We start from the raw sequence: 15372 nt of genomic DNA on the forward strand, positions 1-15372 counted from the left end.
GTAATGTTGTAGAGGTGGGACTTGTGGAAAAACTACAGTTGCTAGGAACTGGTGACTGAGGTGGAATAATGAATATAATTGAATTACACTTAACTGATATTGGAGTCTTATTTTCACATGGCTTTGAGATCATTGTTTCACTGATTGCAGATGACTACTAGATTCAGTGGGCTGGCATCCACTATAATCTATGTGTAGAGACATGCATCAAAATCAGCCATATTGTTGGCATTAAAAATCCAGGCTTAAATACCCTTCAGCTGACTTGCCTTTATTGAGACCATTAATAGTCTCTTCCTTACTTACTGAATTCCTAGTGTGGCGTGCTAGGATCTGTATGTATCGTGCACATTAATAGACCAGATCAAGAAATTACTGAAGTGATACCAAAGTAGGGGCTGCCCAAAAAAGAGGAAAAGGGTATGGGGCAACTGGCTTACCTACAGAGACCAAGACTAGGGGGGTGTGGGATCTCGCAACTAATAATGGGATTTCAGTGCCGCTGTAAATTTTCAGATCGTGCCTCACCGATTGCTGCATGGTATCATTAAACCCTCTTGGGGACCCCTACTGCCTGGTGTGCTCTCCACTCTTGCTGTTTAATCTGAAAAAGCAATGTGTGCATAGTAGGGTGGCCACTTCTTATTTTCAACTTAGTGGTCTTGCTACTCAACCAGCACGTTCCTTGTTGATTTTGTGATTCTTACATAATTTTCCATAATGCTCCATGATGCATTGAGCCCCAGCATTACAGTATTGCAGTTAAATGTTACTATCCTTTGATGTTCCGAGTGCAATTTTGAACCTGTGCACACTTTCTAGGAATATTAACTTATACCATCTTTCCATCCAAGAAATTATTTATTTTGACTGGCTGTGTACTGTGCTTCCCTTTTGCATGGGTCTTGTGAATCTTACTTTTACTCAGTCTTGTTGATCCACAAAGGGTTAAATTTAGCTGTGAGTTTTCTCTCTATTGAAATGTTTTCCATCCTGTTAGTGTGTTCTAACAAACTGTTTGCTCCTGGATTGCAGAGTATTGTGTGAAAATATTGTAAAGCATGTACCTTCATGAAATTCTGCATGCCCTCTGAGATAAATCGGTCCTCTCATTGTGAGATATTTTTCCTTTGGATTGCTTTCCCATCTTTTCAGAATGGTGTAACTATGAATGTGGTAGAGTCTTGAATAAAACATGCATAGGGCCACTTATAATGATTATCTATGGGAACAAGTGCATACCTTTGTTTTTGCCCCAGTATGTCCATATGAAGCATACAGTCAAGACAATTTTCTTCCAGGACACACTTTTCCAGGCTACAGATGCCAGAGGTGTACTGATGATTGTGTGTCTTTTCATTTAACAATGCGCATGGCACACAACCCTTCACCATATCCTCTCCTTAATATTCTATTGCATCTATCAGTATCATTCTCTCCCAACTTTCTTGGTAGCGATCCTACCTATATGCCTATCATGGACCAACAACATGTTTTGTCGATTTCTTTGTGGAATCTTTCTTGCCTCTCTCGAAATATTGTGTATTTTTGCAAAGTGTCCTCCACTTAATGGCCACAGGCTTACAATTTTGTGACCTTGATTTTAGGTGCTCAATTCTTAAAATATATTTCTGTTATTTTAAAGAAATCCATGTCAATTTGCTGCCCTTCATCACATTCCAAATGGAACATGGAGTAGTACCTGACCTCCTCATCATCTTGCTCCAGGAGACAACTTTGTGGTTAATCTTGACAGGCAATGTCCTCTCACATTTTTCTCCTAAGGACATAGCATACTGAAACGTTGTAGTCCATGATATTGCACAATGCCATGCCATGCCTGGTCTGTACAGTTTTCAGTCTCCAAAACATTTACCAGCTCTTGGAAACAGGTACATGTCCACAGAGAAGATAGAGCCTACTTCTTGGTCACAGGTTACGATGATGGGAAGACGTGACAGATGTAGACATTTCTATTCAGCTTTCCTCCCAGTCCATAGACACTGCTATCTGTTATGGTGTTTTTTTAAAGTTCTGTGAAATCTTTAAAGTAGGTGAAGAACAGAATTCCTCCTTCAATTATACTAAAAATCACTAGTTACAACCTCTCAGTATACCATAGTCTTAATTGTGACATTATCTGCTGTGTTCGAAGAGTATTCACAAACTTCTAAGAAATTACCTCTTTTGCCCTTCAAATAGAGTGAAGGGACATTCTCATACCAGCTAGTTCCCAAGTAAGTTATTGAACTGGCCCCAAATTTGTATTTTTCCCATGTAATGGTAACATCCCACCTTAAGCATATTTAGGACTTTCATTCATCACTGGTCATGCTTTTTCTTACTAAGACCAAAAAGCAGAATGTCGCCCTGGAAGCACTTCACTCCGACACCTTAAAAGATTTTCTTTTCGGAGGCCAGGACAAACGTCATCCTTTGGAAGTGTAGGCACCCACTATAGCGAAAAAAAGGAAGTGATATTATATGGATTCTCATGTCCCACTACTTGATAGTGTGCTTATGGAAAGTCTAATGTGGGAAACACTTTAACAAAGTCGAATCCCTTTCATCTATAGAATGAACCAGATGGCAATATATATATAAATCTGAGAAATAAGATCTAGTAAGTCTATGCATACATTAAAGTTAACATTAGTGTTCTTCCTAATAAGTATAGGTGAAAGGCAATCAAAGAATCATCAGCCTCAATAATGTCGGATATCCTCCAGCTTCTCTCTTAGCTGATCTCCTAGATAATGGTACAACGCTAATTTCTCCACCGCTTTTTAATACAATGTTATGCTTCATTCCATATAAACATGCATACTTCTGTGTGAACTCTTTTTGAAGCCTCTTAGATACTGGCTTATTTTTTCACTCGCCTTTTGTTTTGCTCTCAACCTTAATACTGGGTTCCAGGCCAGCCATTTGTGCCCAAAATAATGTTAAATGTTTATGACTACATGCCGAAGTCCTCAACAACCTTAAAGTCCTGTTCCTCTAACCTTATAACACTTATAGAAGCTGTTCTTTCTCTTCAGCATTGTGTATTACCAATCAGTCTAGCTTGTGGACTCTACATACTCCCTGCTACCAATCCTTGAGAAGTGACTTTTCCCTTTGTCACCTCTGTATTCCTTGTACACTGTGGATCATTCTTTGGAAATGGCCATCCTGTGGTGTTTTCACATCAATAGCAAAAGTTTGTGGCCCACATGTCTGTCTGTTGTGACCATAAGTTCTGGAGTTACTCTCGGCTTTGTTCCTGGGTCAGTGAGCATTTTGGCAACTGAAGCACTTTGGCATGTGCCATATAGCACAGGTCTTGCCACAGAACAATGAGTTCCAAAGGCCACAAGAGAAGTGGGATCTGAAGGAACAGTTCGCACAGAAGCATTTAAAGAGTAGCATTAGTGTTGGAGTTCCCGCAGTGTATTGTTACCTCTGAGGCAAGATGAATGGTGAAGTCAATGACAGCCATCCTGCTCTTTTTGAAGCAGGCCATCATTAATCTAAACCATTCCTGAGCTGATCTGGGTGGGTGAAGAAATGCCCATCTGGGGCTCGGCCGTCCTTAGAACCATCATTTGAACATTTGCAGACAGAGCTAATGGCGGGTTTCATGTTTTTCAAACGTGTCATTGACTCCACCAAAATGCTCACTGACCCACAAGGTTCCCCTGGGTGAGCAAAAAGAAGTCCATTGACAAAGAACATAATAAGCACCAGTGTGTGAAACCGCTAGGTAGCCCCTAGATACAAATGATGTATTGGGAGGTTTCTGTCCTTTCATGGTGATAGTGGTACCTGAACCTCTGATATCTTTGGCATTTGTCCCATTTTCCAGAAACATAACATTCACCAATCTTAACCCTTCTCCTGCGCTGCGATGACCGCTCCATTAGCCACTCTTGGCAACACAAGGTCTTTATGATAGATTCTAATGCAAAAGTATTTTTCCTTTCTGGTTCTTGAGCTCCCTCCCTTTCCCCTCACTAATATGTTAACTCTTCTGGGTCATACTTGTGTATTCTTTGAGAAAGACTCTTCAGATGAGTCTTCAGAGATGTTTTTTGCTTTTGCTAGGGCTGTCCCTAATCTCTATGCCTGCAGATAATCCTGTGTTTAATCAACAAAGTCTAGACAATCAATTGCATTCCATTACATTGGAAGCAGATATTTTAGCTCTCGCGTCATCAATGGATGTATGACTCATATGCCTCTCCTTTTGCTAACTCATCAAAACTGAAAGCATCTTCCTGAAAGATGTTTCCTCGGCAAGCAAGAGTGGGTATGCCCTGTGGGCACCCTTGTCAATTAAGTGGATAGGAGCTGGTTAACGCAGAGAAGTTCTTGGGATCTGGTTTTAACAACTGCAGGAGTTATGTCAAGTACATTTGTATTGCCAATTCCCACCATTTTTCAATTTTTATTAAATTGAAGCAGTTGTGAGTTCTGGGCATCTGTTATTGTTCTGGGATTCTCACGGATCAGAGTCAAAGTCCCTACTGATTTTGTGATTGTGTTTTCTATTGTTTACATATGACTCATATTGGATAGTGGCTGGGAAGGCTGAAATTGGCTAATGTATAGTTTAATGATGAAGTATATTGGATAGCTAGTATATTGTAAGGCACGTTACCCCTTTTGTGGCTTTGATGCCATTCACTGTGGATGCTGGTGCGGATATATGCAAAACAATGTACTGTTGTGAAAAATAGCCCTGGTTTATGCATGTGGTGAAAACCTATAAGCTAGTGAAAAAAGAAGGGTAAAGTACATTGGTCTTTCCTTCAAGCAACAGGTTGCAGCCTTACTATGAACTCTCTTGAGGAGTACGAATGAAGGCATTAGGGATGTTAACAATCGTGTATGCTTAGCAGCTGTTGTTAACCCACTAATAAAAATAATTAAATTGTCAGCATTTTGGGGGCACCATTGTGGCTCGAGTAGATAAGGTTTGTGTTATTGAAGAGAATCGTTTAAGATCTTTTTTAAAGCGCTGCAAGAGTTGTGTTAAGCACATTCGTTTGGAGCATTACCAGTATTTGTACTCTAAATTTGTGTTTAGTGACATAGATTTGAAAAAGCACAAAGTTAAGTATCCTGCTGGAATATAAAACACTACTTTCTTTAAATGAAAGAGTTTTGGGAGATTTATGAGAATTTGTACAAGAAAATCCCTCCATCATTCACAATACTTTTATTAAAGCCGAAGACTACGTTCTGATAGAGAGTGATCTCCTGTTTTAGTTTTTTTCTGATGCTTAAATTAGATGCTCAAATAGCTAACTTGGGTCAATATTTAATCGAGGAGTGGACTGTGTTAAAATGTATTGCATTGAGAATTGTGACATTATCCCACAATATCACTTAGATACTAGTAGACATTTTTGGGATTGTATATTGAGGTTTGACGAAGACATTAGGAAAGTTGAAGACAAATTGATTGTGAGCATGATCAATAAAGTGCAGATTCCAACTAGTGCTTGAAACAAGACAGGGCCTCACTTGTGCTTTCACTACGTGGCATATAAGGAGAAGCAGAGAAGACCCAGTATTCCTTCGGGTGGATTTGTTAACTAGATCTGTGATCTTGGTAGGAATAGGCTGTAGACACACAACAAATGAAACGGTCCTCAAAAAAACTGATAAAAGCAAAGAAATGTTCCCTTACTTCTTACAATTCGAACCTAACTCTCCAAGTGGTTTGTAAGAGAAAAGAAACCATAGAATAAACTTTGGGAATTAGCGGTAAATGGGGCATGGAGAATGGACTAATGAGTTAATGAGGATAAATGTGAGTGATACTTGATGTGACCACCATGAGACTTTATCTGGAGGTGCAGTAATTTAATTCTAGTTTGTCACAGAATTGTCCAATACTATATTGAGCATGGTGATTACCACCAGTGGCCACACATTGAATCCTTGCATTCCTAAATGGCTGCCAATGTGTATACGTGCTTGTATTGTTAGGGCAGCCTTTTTTAATTTACCACTCTAAATTAGCGGTGGACATTCAGAACGGTAAATTGAAAGTGAAAAATAGTGTGCCAGTGCAAAAAAGCAAAAGTAAATGTTTAGAAAGGGACTGAATGTTGAATGGGTTGACAGACAAGAATATCGTGGATCAGTGGACAGAAGTAAAAAGAGCATGTGGGGAGGGGCGAGGATAGAACAAGAGAAATGATTCACCCTCATGAGGTGCTGAGTCCCTTGAAGTCCATAGCAGAAGATGCAACTCATCCATTCAGAACACTGTGAGTCTGTAATATATCTGGGTGTGACAAAAACAAGAATAGGTAGAAAAACAAGAACAGACACCAGAGATATACAACAATGAAATCCAGTCATGAGTAAGGGCTTAACCCAAAGTCAACTCTAGGAATATGTTATGTATTGGAATCAATAGGTCTCCTACCCGGAAGCTAAAGCTGCTTGTAGGAGGAAAAACTGATTGTTTCAACTACAGACTGAAAGCCCTTTAATGACCAGTACAGAAGAAATTTGCTAAGAAGCTTCTTCTTTTCTCTCTGTCAGAATAAACAAAATATGCAGAGAATCCATAAACATTGGTGTAGAGTGTAGTTGTGCTAGTGGTGCTGGATTCTGTGGGTACAAACTGCTCGAGCTTAATTTGTACCATTAGTGGGCCCCCGGCTTATTTTTTATGATCGCATTTTGACCTACAGTAGTAATGAGAAAAAAGGAGGAGGAGAAAGATGGGAAACCAATGTCAAAGGGAGAACATAAGGATGAAAAAGAAACTTCCCGTAAATAAAAAAATAAAAAGTGTAGGTTGGGGGGAAAAAAAGACATGGGGGTGGAATCCAGATTCAGATTAGGCCATATTAGGCACTGCAAACGCCCCATGATTCTTTTAAGTAATCTAATTTAATTTGTTTGGTTGATCTGTTTTTTCTCCTCTTCCTTGATGGTTCTAAAAATAACTTGTATTTAAATTTCTCCATAAGTGTCCATCACACTAGGAGGAGGTATTATATACTTTTGCTTTAAGAGTCGCGGAAATTAAGTTCTGTCTAGTGTTGTTAAGCAGTGTGTCTTATGTCTGCCTGAAATCAATCACGATGCTTCCCAAGGAGGTCACCGATCTGATGACCTTGTATCTTTTCTCGACAGTTTCATTGACCTAACCTCTATTAGAACCTTGTGCAATTAAGGCAAGCTTTCCAATTACAGTTGTTAACAACCAGTTCCGACATAGCAGAACGCCTGTAATGAAATGAGAGCTGTGTAACAGCATGTGTGTCTGAGGAGAATATAAAGCATGCTGGGACAGACCGTGCCATCACTCCGCAAGCCCCATGGTCGCAAAGGCCGACTTATCCTATGCCAATGTATAAAGCCATGTGTGCAACTGTGTGCTACTTGGACGGGTTGTATGCCCTTACAACACAACCCAAAACCACACATGCCTTTACCACTCACTTTCTATTTAAGGTAAGTATTATTAAGCTAAGTGTTTTATTTATTTATATATATATATATATATATACACACACACACACACTTATTTATATTTTGGGGGGAGATCCCCAAACCGTCCCCCTTTTTTAATTATCAGCTAATACCCTTACCAACCCCTAAAAATACGCTTACCACCCAATACCCCTACCAACACCTAAAACCCCCTTACCATATAATACCCCTACCAACCCTAAAACACCCTTACCACCCAGTACCCTTACCCACCCCTAAACCAGTACGCACTTTAAACCCTAAAAATACCCTTACCACCCAATTTCCTTATCCACCCTAAAACCCTAAAAACGCCCTTGGATCCCAATAGCCTTGCCCATCCCTATACTGCACACATATATCTATATCTATATATCTATATATCTATATATATATAGATATATAGATATATATATAAAAAACAAAGGAGAACTCTGGGAAGTTCCCAATTTTAGGTGGAGAGCTGCTCTAGTAAGGAGCACCCTGCAACACCAGCGACACTCTAGATTTGCTCACCTCAAATGTCTGCTTATCTAGCAAAGTCTTTAAGCATAGGATTAGCACAGTGCTATCCTCGCCGAGCTAGATAGTGACAAAGTCTTTTGCCATTCGTACAGCAAAATCTTTAAGCATAGGATTGACATAGTGTCATCCTTGCCGAGCTGTAAAATGACAAAAGCCATATCTAGCTCGGCGAGGATAGCACTGTGCTAATCCTATGCTATGGGCAGCCATAGATGTACAAGAGAATGTGATACAGATTTCGTGTTGCTTTATCATTTAGATAGAATAGTGTTCTGTTGTGTGTTTAAATGTGCAAGTGTGCTAGGCTGGCCATTGGTTTGGCATTGTTCTCCCGAACCTCTTAATTTCCTTTCATATAATGAACTACTCTATTCTTCCTAGCATTTAATCTTTAGGCATATTATTTCTAATAATTGGTACTAATACATTACCAGAAACATTTTAACACCATGGTCATTTTTATCGCCGGTGGAGGCCACTGGCACTAATTTTTGGGGACTGCACTGTTTTTCTTCATCAGACATTTCCGGAGAGCAAAAGAGGGAGAAGCAAATAAAGGAGAAAGAAATAGGAAGAAAAAACGGAAAACTTCCAGAAGGAGAAAAAGGAACTTGCAAGAGTAGGGAATTGAAGAGGCATGATGCAGACAGGATATAAATTAGGCACTGGGATTTTGTTTAAATGCTTGTTGCCTATAAATTACAAGTATTTCTTACTACATAATAAACATCAGTTTGTTTTCTCAAATTGTTCCGGAAAAAGTCGTTAAAGAAAGAAAGTCATTTAGGAAAATTGCCTAAATAAATATTATTTCATCCTCCTGCAGACTGAAATTAACCAATCAGAGATGATTGTAACGCTGAAAGGAATACTGTTGGTAATTTGGCAGGCCTGCATATTGACAGCCGTGGCGGATGAGCAGCTAATTGTTTCTAATATTAACAGATTATTTTCATTCTTTGCCCGTTCTATCAAATTTGAAGTACTTTGTGCCATTAACTTTCTGTCAACATAATGCATACCCGCACTCATCAGACCCAACTACACACACACATCCCTCTCCCATGACCAGACTTCCTAATTCGAGCCATTTAATTTGTATTTTATTTATATTCTTTTTATGTAGCACGGATTTAACCCGTTTGGGTTTCGGAGCGCTGTACATCCAGATGACTGTAAGCAAGTGTAATGTTGCTTGGGGGGGGGGGCACCAATGTTATAATGTGTAGTGTAACACTGCATTGGGCATCGACATTGTTGCCATGACACAGAAAGGAGTTAATATGGGATCTTTATTCCAAAAATCTTGGAGGGCTTTTAGCAGAATTACAATATTAATGTAGGTTCGCCGCTTATCTTTTTCTAACATTTGAAATCTAGCTGGACTCTGCAAGCTATTGATGAAATAATTGCACGTGCACAGAACTGTGCACATTACTCGCACGTATGTTCCTTCTGTGTCATACAGAGTCCCTGCCTGTCTCTGGGAGCTCTATTACACACCGGGCCATATAAGTAGGGTCCAGACACGGAGCAGAACTAACTGTCCGCAAAGCACTCCATCGCTTCGTCAGGGGAAGACTGATCCAAATAAGCAGGTGAAATAAATCCTTTTGTGTTGCTGAAATAAATACAATACCATGCATTATGCTGCAATACAATACAGGACTAAAATACAGTACAATACTCTGATCCATGAGTACTGGAGACCAGAGCACAATCACACACACAGTTTCCAAACCAGAGGGGAGATAGCACTTGCTGTCTACATCCAACTAGATAAATAAATAATTATTTTTGCTTTGTTCTAAATGGATGAGCTCCAATCACCACCATCTGCAATGCAATGGGTCTCGCATTTTCTCCAGTTAGAGCTATTGGCTTTGTAAATTCCTCACTGAACTTTTTTTGCTACATAAATTGAAAATGAAAAGTAAAATATTAGTTGACATAAGCGAGCCGATTCAAAGCGCCATGGCTGCCATGAGCGCGGAGGAGAGGGACAAAAGGGAAAAGAAGTTCGCTCACAGTCAAACAAATCAGCAATCGTGCAATTATCCATGTAACTGGGTTAGTCTGCAAGGCGGTAACAAAACCTCCCAAGGCGAGACAAACGTAAAGCATTTATTAATGATAAGAAAGGATTTTTGAAAGGCAAGCCCAAGACTGAGTGAAAGTGATGGACATGCGGTGGGCGTGGTTAAAAGCCCACAATACTTATAACAGGTCAAAGCGCTTGCGCGATCAACCTACAAAGGTACACAGTTTATATCCACCACCGCAAATATATTGGTTCCTTCATATTAAATCCGCAGGCATATCAAATATGTCATTCTTTGTGATCCGCTACTTAATTAAATCCTGGACAGCCTGCAGAAATCCCACCTACTCTGGAGTCAATACAGGGGCAGCCGGTTGAATTTTGCTGGAGAAGAGCTTGGGCTATAATCGGGCTGCTGCAAAAACAACACTTTGGCCTCGAGTCTAGATTTACGCAGTGGCTGCTCACTGTCGTCCGTTGTTCTCAAAATTCCAATATTCTAATAGAAATTAAATAATTTCTCTTTCCTGATATATACTGGTACCATGCAGACACTTTTTAACAGTTTCAAATAGTGGTGGTTGCCTGATTCCACTACAAGGCTAGTGATGTATGTATAGACGGAAGCAGTCATTGAGTGGTCCAGAAAATGATACACCCAAATGATACCCATTAGAGAAATGGGAGGAAGATTCAAAACATATTTTGATTCCAGTCCCTGTGTCTCAAGTGTGCTGCTTTCGGATATTCTATATCGCCTCTGGCAAAAGTTCTAAAAAGGTCTCATCATATTTTCACTTTTATGCTTGTTTGGCACACATTCAATTTAAAGAGCAGAATAGAGTGTACTCTACAAACGTTTATATTCTAATGGTGCATGCCTTTGTTGTTCATGAATTTGCATGAATGGCCTCAATTCTTTATAATACACATTGCGTTTGTTGTATTTAAAGAGACTGTATGTAATATAGGGAACTAGGTCTTATCAAGTGTATCAGTGGTAACAAAATTCACAGGACAACTTAACCTTTCCATGTGCCGTCATTGAGGGTGAATAGCGGTTATTCCTTAGTCTCTTTCATGAGATTAGAAACTAAATTTATAGAGTTTGTCTGCTCTTTTTAAGGCTGAAGAATATCTCAGTAGTCTACCAAGAAGATGACATTATTTTCTTTCTTTTAGAATTGGAGAAGGAGTTGACGAAAAAGCCAAAGAGAGTCTGCATTGTGAAGGTTGTGGGGACCAGGAACCTGTGGAAGAACATCGTAGTCCTGTGTATAAACTCGTAAGTGCGGTATCCGCGGTTGTGGATTAGCATTTTTGTGGTGTTTCTTGGTTTGAGGATTGAACGTCCTGTGTTTGATTGGAATTTGCACTAAAAGAATGGTCTTATGTTTCATATCAGCTTTTATAAGTGAATGTGTTTGATTAGATACATGTGTCTGCTGTTTCTAGGTCATCCCTGTAGTTCACTTTTTGGACTACCCCTTAAATGTCTTGAAATAATTTGGCTGCCTGACAGAAATTTATGAAAACTCTTACGGTCTTTATTCTGAGGGGTAAACAAAGTGGAAAATGTGGAGCAATATTTCTTGCTTGATTTGGGAAGTTGCACCCATTGCAGCATTATTGTAAATTGAACTTATGAGTTTTGCAAAGGCAATTTAGTTCAGGGGCTACCCAGCCAGAAGAAACTGCGCAGACAAAACTTTAAAAAAGGCGCAGTATTGTGCCCAAAAACAGCCACAGAAAATGGCAGCACATGTTATTGACCATTAATTAGCTTAGATGTTGTAATCAGGGGCAACAATACAGGCTATGCCATGCGCAAATGTGTTTTGCACCCGTTAAATCCTCCAGACTCGCAATCGGGATGTTACACTTTGACAACTGAGCTTAGTTCACCTCTCGGTAGTGGATAGTTTGTGAATTGAAGTACTGTACGATGCAATAGCTGACATTAACTTACTGTGCAGCCTGTTAAAAAATATACCTTTTGAACATAACTAATTAAATGATTGCACACAATATTGACGCTCCTGTGTCCCAGACCCTATTTCTCCAGGCAGATGGAAGTTCTGTTGCTACATGAGGAGATCAAAGGGCTTCTGCGAATGACAAAATATTATTTTGGAATCCTGGTGCGGACTGTTCCACATCCATCTCCCCCCTACTCAACACCGGTAGATGTCACTTTGGTCAGTCGGTTTCCCTCAGCTTAGGTGATTGTACATATGTTCTTTAGGAGCACCCAGGCGGCCCATTTGGGTCCATTTGTGTTACATGTACATTTGCCCCCTGGTGCTCATTCATAGGATTTTAGTTTCATGGGGGCAATGAATTTCAGGAATTGTTTAGGACTATTCCTTAATCGGACCCCCTAACCATTTATGTTTACAGAGGCTGGCCCTCACCACCCCTTGCACATGTTGATTGTGATTCCTTTGCAGCACAGTACGTTTCACAAGTTGATGGTCATCTGTGCGGATTCACTATCATTTCCGAAATAGTCCAGTCTAAGTGTAGGATATTCTTCAGGAAGAGTGTGATTGATGCTATTAGTCATAGGGCTCCAAAGCTTCAGACAGCCTGGAAACTCTTAGCAGATTCTTTAAGTAGGGAGCGTTGGCATGCCAGGTATTGAATTACCCCCTCCTAGAGGGCACTGACAATTAGATGCTCCTGTCTAATTTGGCACACTTGATACTGCAGTATGTTGACTGATGGGAGCAACTTTGTCACACTGGAGGGCATTACTAGAACAAGCATTAGCAAAGCCAAATGGTCTGGGTTTAATGTGCCAACAAATGTAAACGCATGCATTCTCAAACTTCTGCATGCATTATAAAAGAAAAAGCTACCCCAATTGGATTTGCTGAAGTCGGTAAAATGTAGCTAAAACGGGTTGCTTTCTTTATAGAGGGAATATAAGTGATAAAGAATGGAATTTAAAGTTTGATGAATATGCTTTTCAAATGTAAAGTAGTCTCTCAATGGAAGTACTTCCTAGAAGGCAGAATGACATGCCAAGCAGCCAATAGCATGGCACGAGAGAGCACTGCTCGTCTGGCTGGGGCCCAAGCCCACTTTGTGCATATTTTACTCAGCTGCTCTGTCCAGCCACATCTAAAACTTGATAGCTATGCTGCCACCCCACTACATCTTGGAAGTGGCCGCCACTTGTGTAATGCCTACAAGTCCCAGCAGTGAAGAGGGTGCTGTGGGCACATTGAAAGAGTGTCTAATCACTCTTCTTTCAATATCACTGCAATAAAATAACTTGCAGCCAACTCTGTCCCTGCTAAAGGGCATCCGTTGAAAAAATGGCCCGAAAACTCATTTTGGTTGGTGCTTATACTGCTAATTGTTAATAGAAGTGTGGTATTCCATAGACCTTGGAATCATCCCTTGGTTGTCCTGAGTCTTTTGCCAGGCCTGGTTTTGTGCATCACATGTGAATAAACTATTGTAATAATAAAGGTGCCTCACTAGCATCGTGGAGATATCTGGTTTTATTTTATGTTTACCTACTAAGAGATAGTAAAAGTATGCAGCAACCGTGTGATGAAGATGAACTTCCTCGTCCACCATGCCTCGCTTTAATATATCGTGATCGATCAGAGCAGTCTGTTGGGGCACACGGGTAACGATTTTGTCTGTCATACTATTCAGTCTCTGTTTGGATAACTTATTTCCAGTGTTTAGCTGGAAAATGTCAAAGCCTGACAAAAGAAAGAAAAGAAAATCAATGGAGCTGTGGCAGAGGAAAAAAGAGTGATCGATTCAACCTTGTTTTGACTCCAACAAATCCAGGAACATTACACAAGCCATAAAGAAACTTCACATCTTTTTTTCTGGCTAGTATCAAACGTGGTACAAGTGGAGTGGTCTTAAGTCTTGACCTTTGCTTTCTGCTCTTTATTGGTATCTGTGCACTACTTTCTCTGTTTTTCTCTAATCCTTCCAGTCCGTCATGTAGTGTCTTGGGCCAGCTCCTTCTGTTCTCCTTTCCTGTACAGTAGTGTCCTGCAGGATTTTGTTTTAAGACCACTCTTCCCCCACACTCTGTGGCTGTGTTTTACTTTCACATATCGTATAATTTCTGTGCTGATGACACGCAACTCTGTCTCCCTCCGTCCCTCACTACTGACTCCTATGACTAGACCTATAATTGTATCACCTCTGTCCACTCTAATGCGACTTCTAGTGCTCCAAATCGAAGGAGGCTCTACTTCCCGTCTCCTGCCTCTCAGGCCATTACATTTACCCCCCCCCCCCATCGTCAATCTTCAGCCCACCTGCTCAAGGAGCTCTATCTCCAGGCACCACCAGTCAGTCCACGGTCCATGGCTTCCAGATCCACGGTGTTCACAAAACACCTTTGCCTCTCACCTCAACCACTACTAACACGCTAGATCTTACTTTATTCGTCCCTTGCTTGCACTACTTTTCTTCTCTACTTGCTCTTGGTGCTTCCTGTGGAATCCCTTTCCAGCTGAGCTTATCAATGTCTTTGTAACCATCCTCCTTCTGCTCATCTTTCACCTTTTTGCTTTTCACACCTGATTGCACTCCAGGTTTCCTGTTCTCTGCCTGGTTTTCGCAGTACATTTGTGGGTTACCTCCACTTTTTGCTCCAGCTGTGTGGTTTAACCCCTTTCCTACATAATGCCTCTTCAGTAGAGTTAGTCAATTCCCGCCACCGTTTGCCCCATATCCCTCAGTTCCTTTTAAGTGCTGCATCTTAAGCTGTGGAACTTGTCTCCTGCTGTCTCCTCTTCCCCACCCTTTCTACTTCCATCACTACCTCAGCCGGCGGTGTCGTTACTTCCGGGTGCAGTAAGTGCCACTATCCAGCCTACTCTCAACTGGGGCCTGTGATAGAAGTGCTTTATAAACTAAAGATGTACATTACTAAAATTGTCTATCCGTCACGTTTCTGTGGGAAAACTCGATTTTTTTTCCCCTCCTCTTAGCATCCCTTTGAAGATTTCATTTTCCGTAGGCCAGCACGCCACAGATGAGTTTAGGATCAATTCTACAAGAACATTAATGTACTGTAAAGAGCAATCCGCAAACCGGACTGATGATGCTTTAGGCCAGTGTCAGTACATCTGCTCTCTGAAGAGCTCCAGTGCTGAGGGCGGCAGCTTCATGGCAGCTGAGCAGTCTGCCAAGTTGCTGAGTGTATTCTGTATACTATTGATACTGCATACTGTTTTCAGGCATATATTGCATTTTGATTGGCATGAAAGCAGGTAGTCTCTCCCTGATAAGGCCAGAGAGGAGCAATTTTTTTCCAAGAAAGAACAGGTTGGGAGATT

At 40.6% G+C, this 15372-nt stretch overlaps 1 protein-coding gene across 1 annotated transcript in view; it reads left to right on the plus strand.

Annotated features, from left to right (window-relative positions):
- Positions 1-15372, plus strand: part of SLC22A23 (solute carrier family 22 member 23) — a 480925-nt gene that overhangs the window by 388513 nt on the left and 77040 nt on the right. The window contains exon 6 of the mRNA XM_069217671.1: positions 11231-11333. Within this exon, the coding sequence (XP_069073772.1) occupies positions 11231-11333 (103 nt within the window). The remainder of the gene's footprint in view (positions 1-11230; positions 11334-15372) is intronic.

The sequence above is a fragment of the Pleurodeles waltl genome, chromosome 2_1, assembly GCF_031143425.1.
Source record: "Pleurodeles waltl isolate 20211129_DDA chromosome 2_1, aPleWal1.hap1.20221129, whole genome shotgun sequence".
NCBI classification, from domain to species: domain Eukaryota; kingdom Metazoa; phylum Chordata; class Amphibia; order Caudata; family Salamandridae; genus Pleurodeles; species Pleurodeles waltl.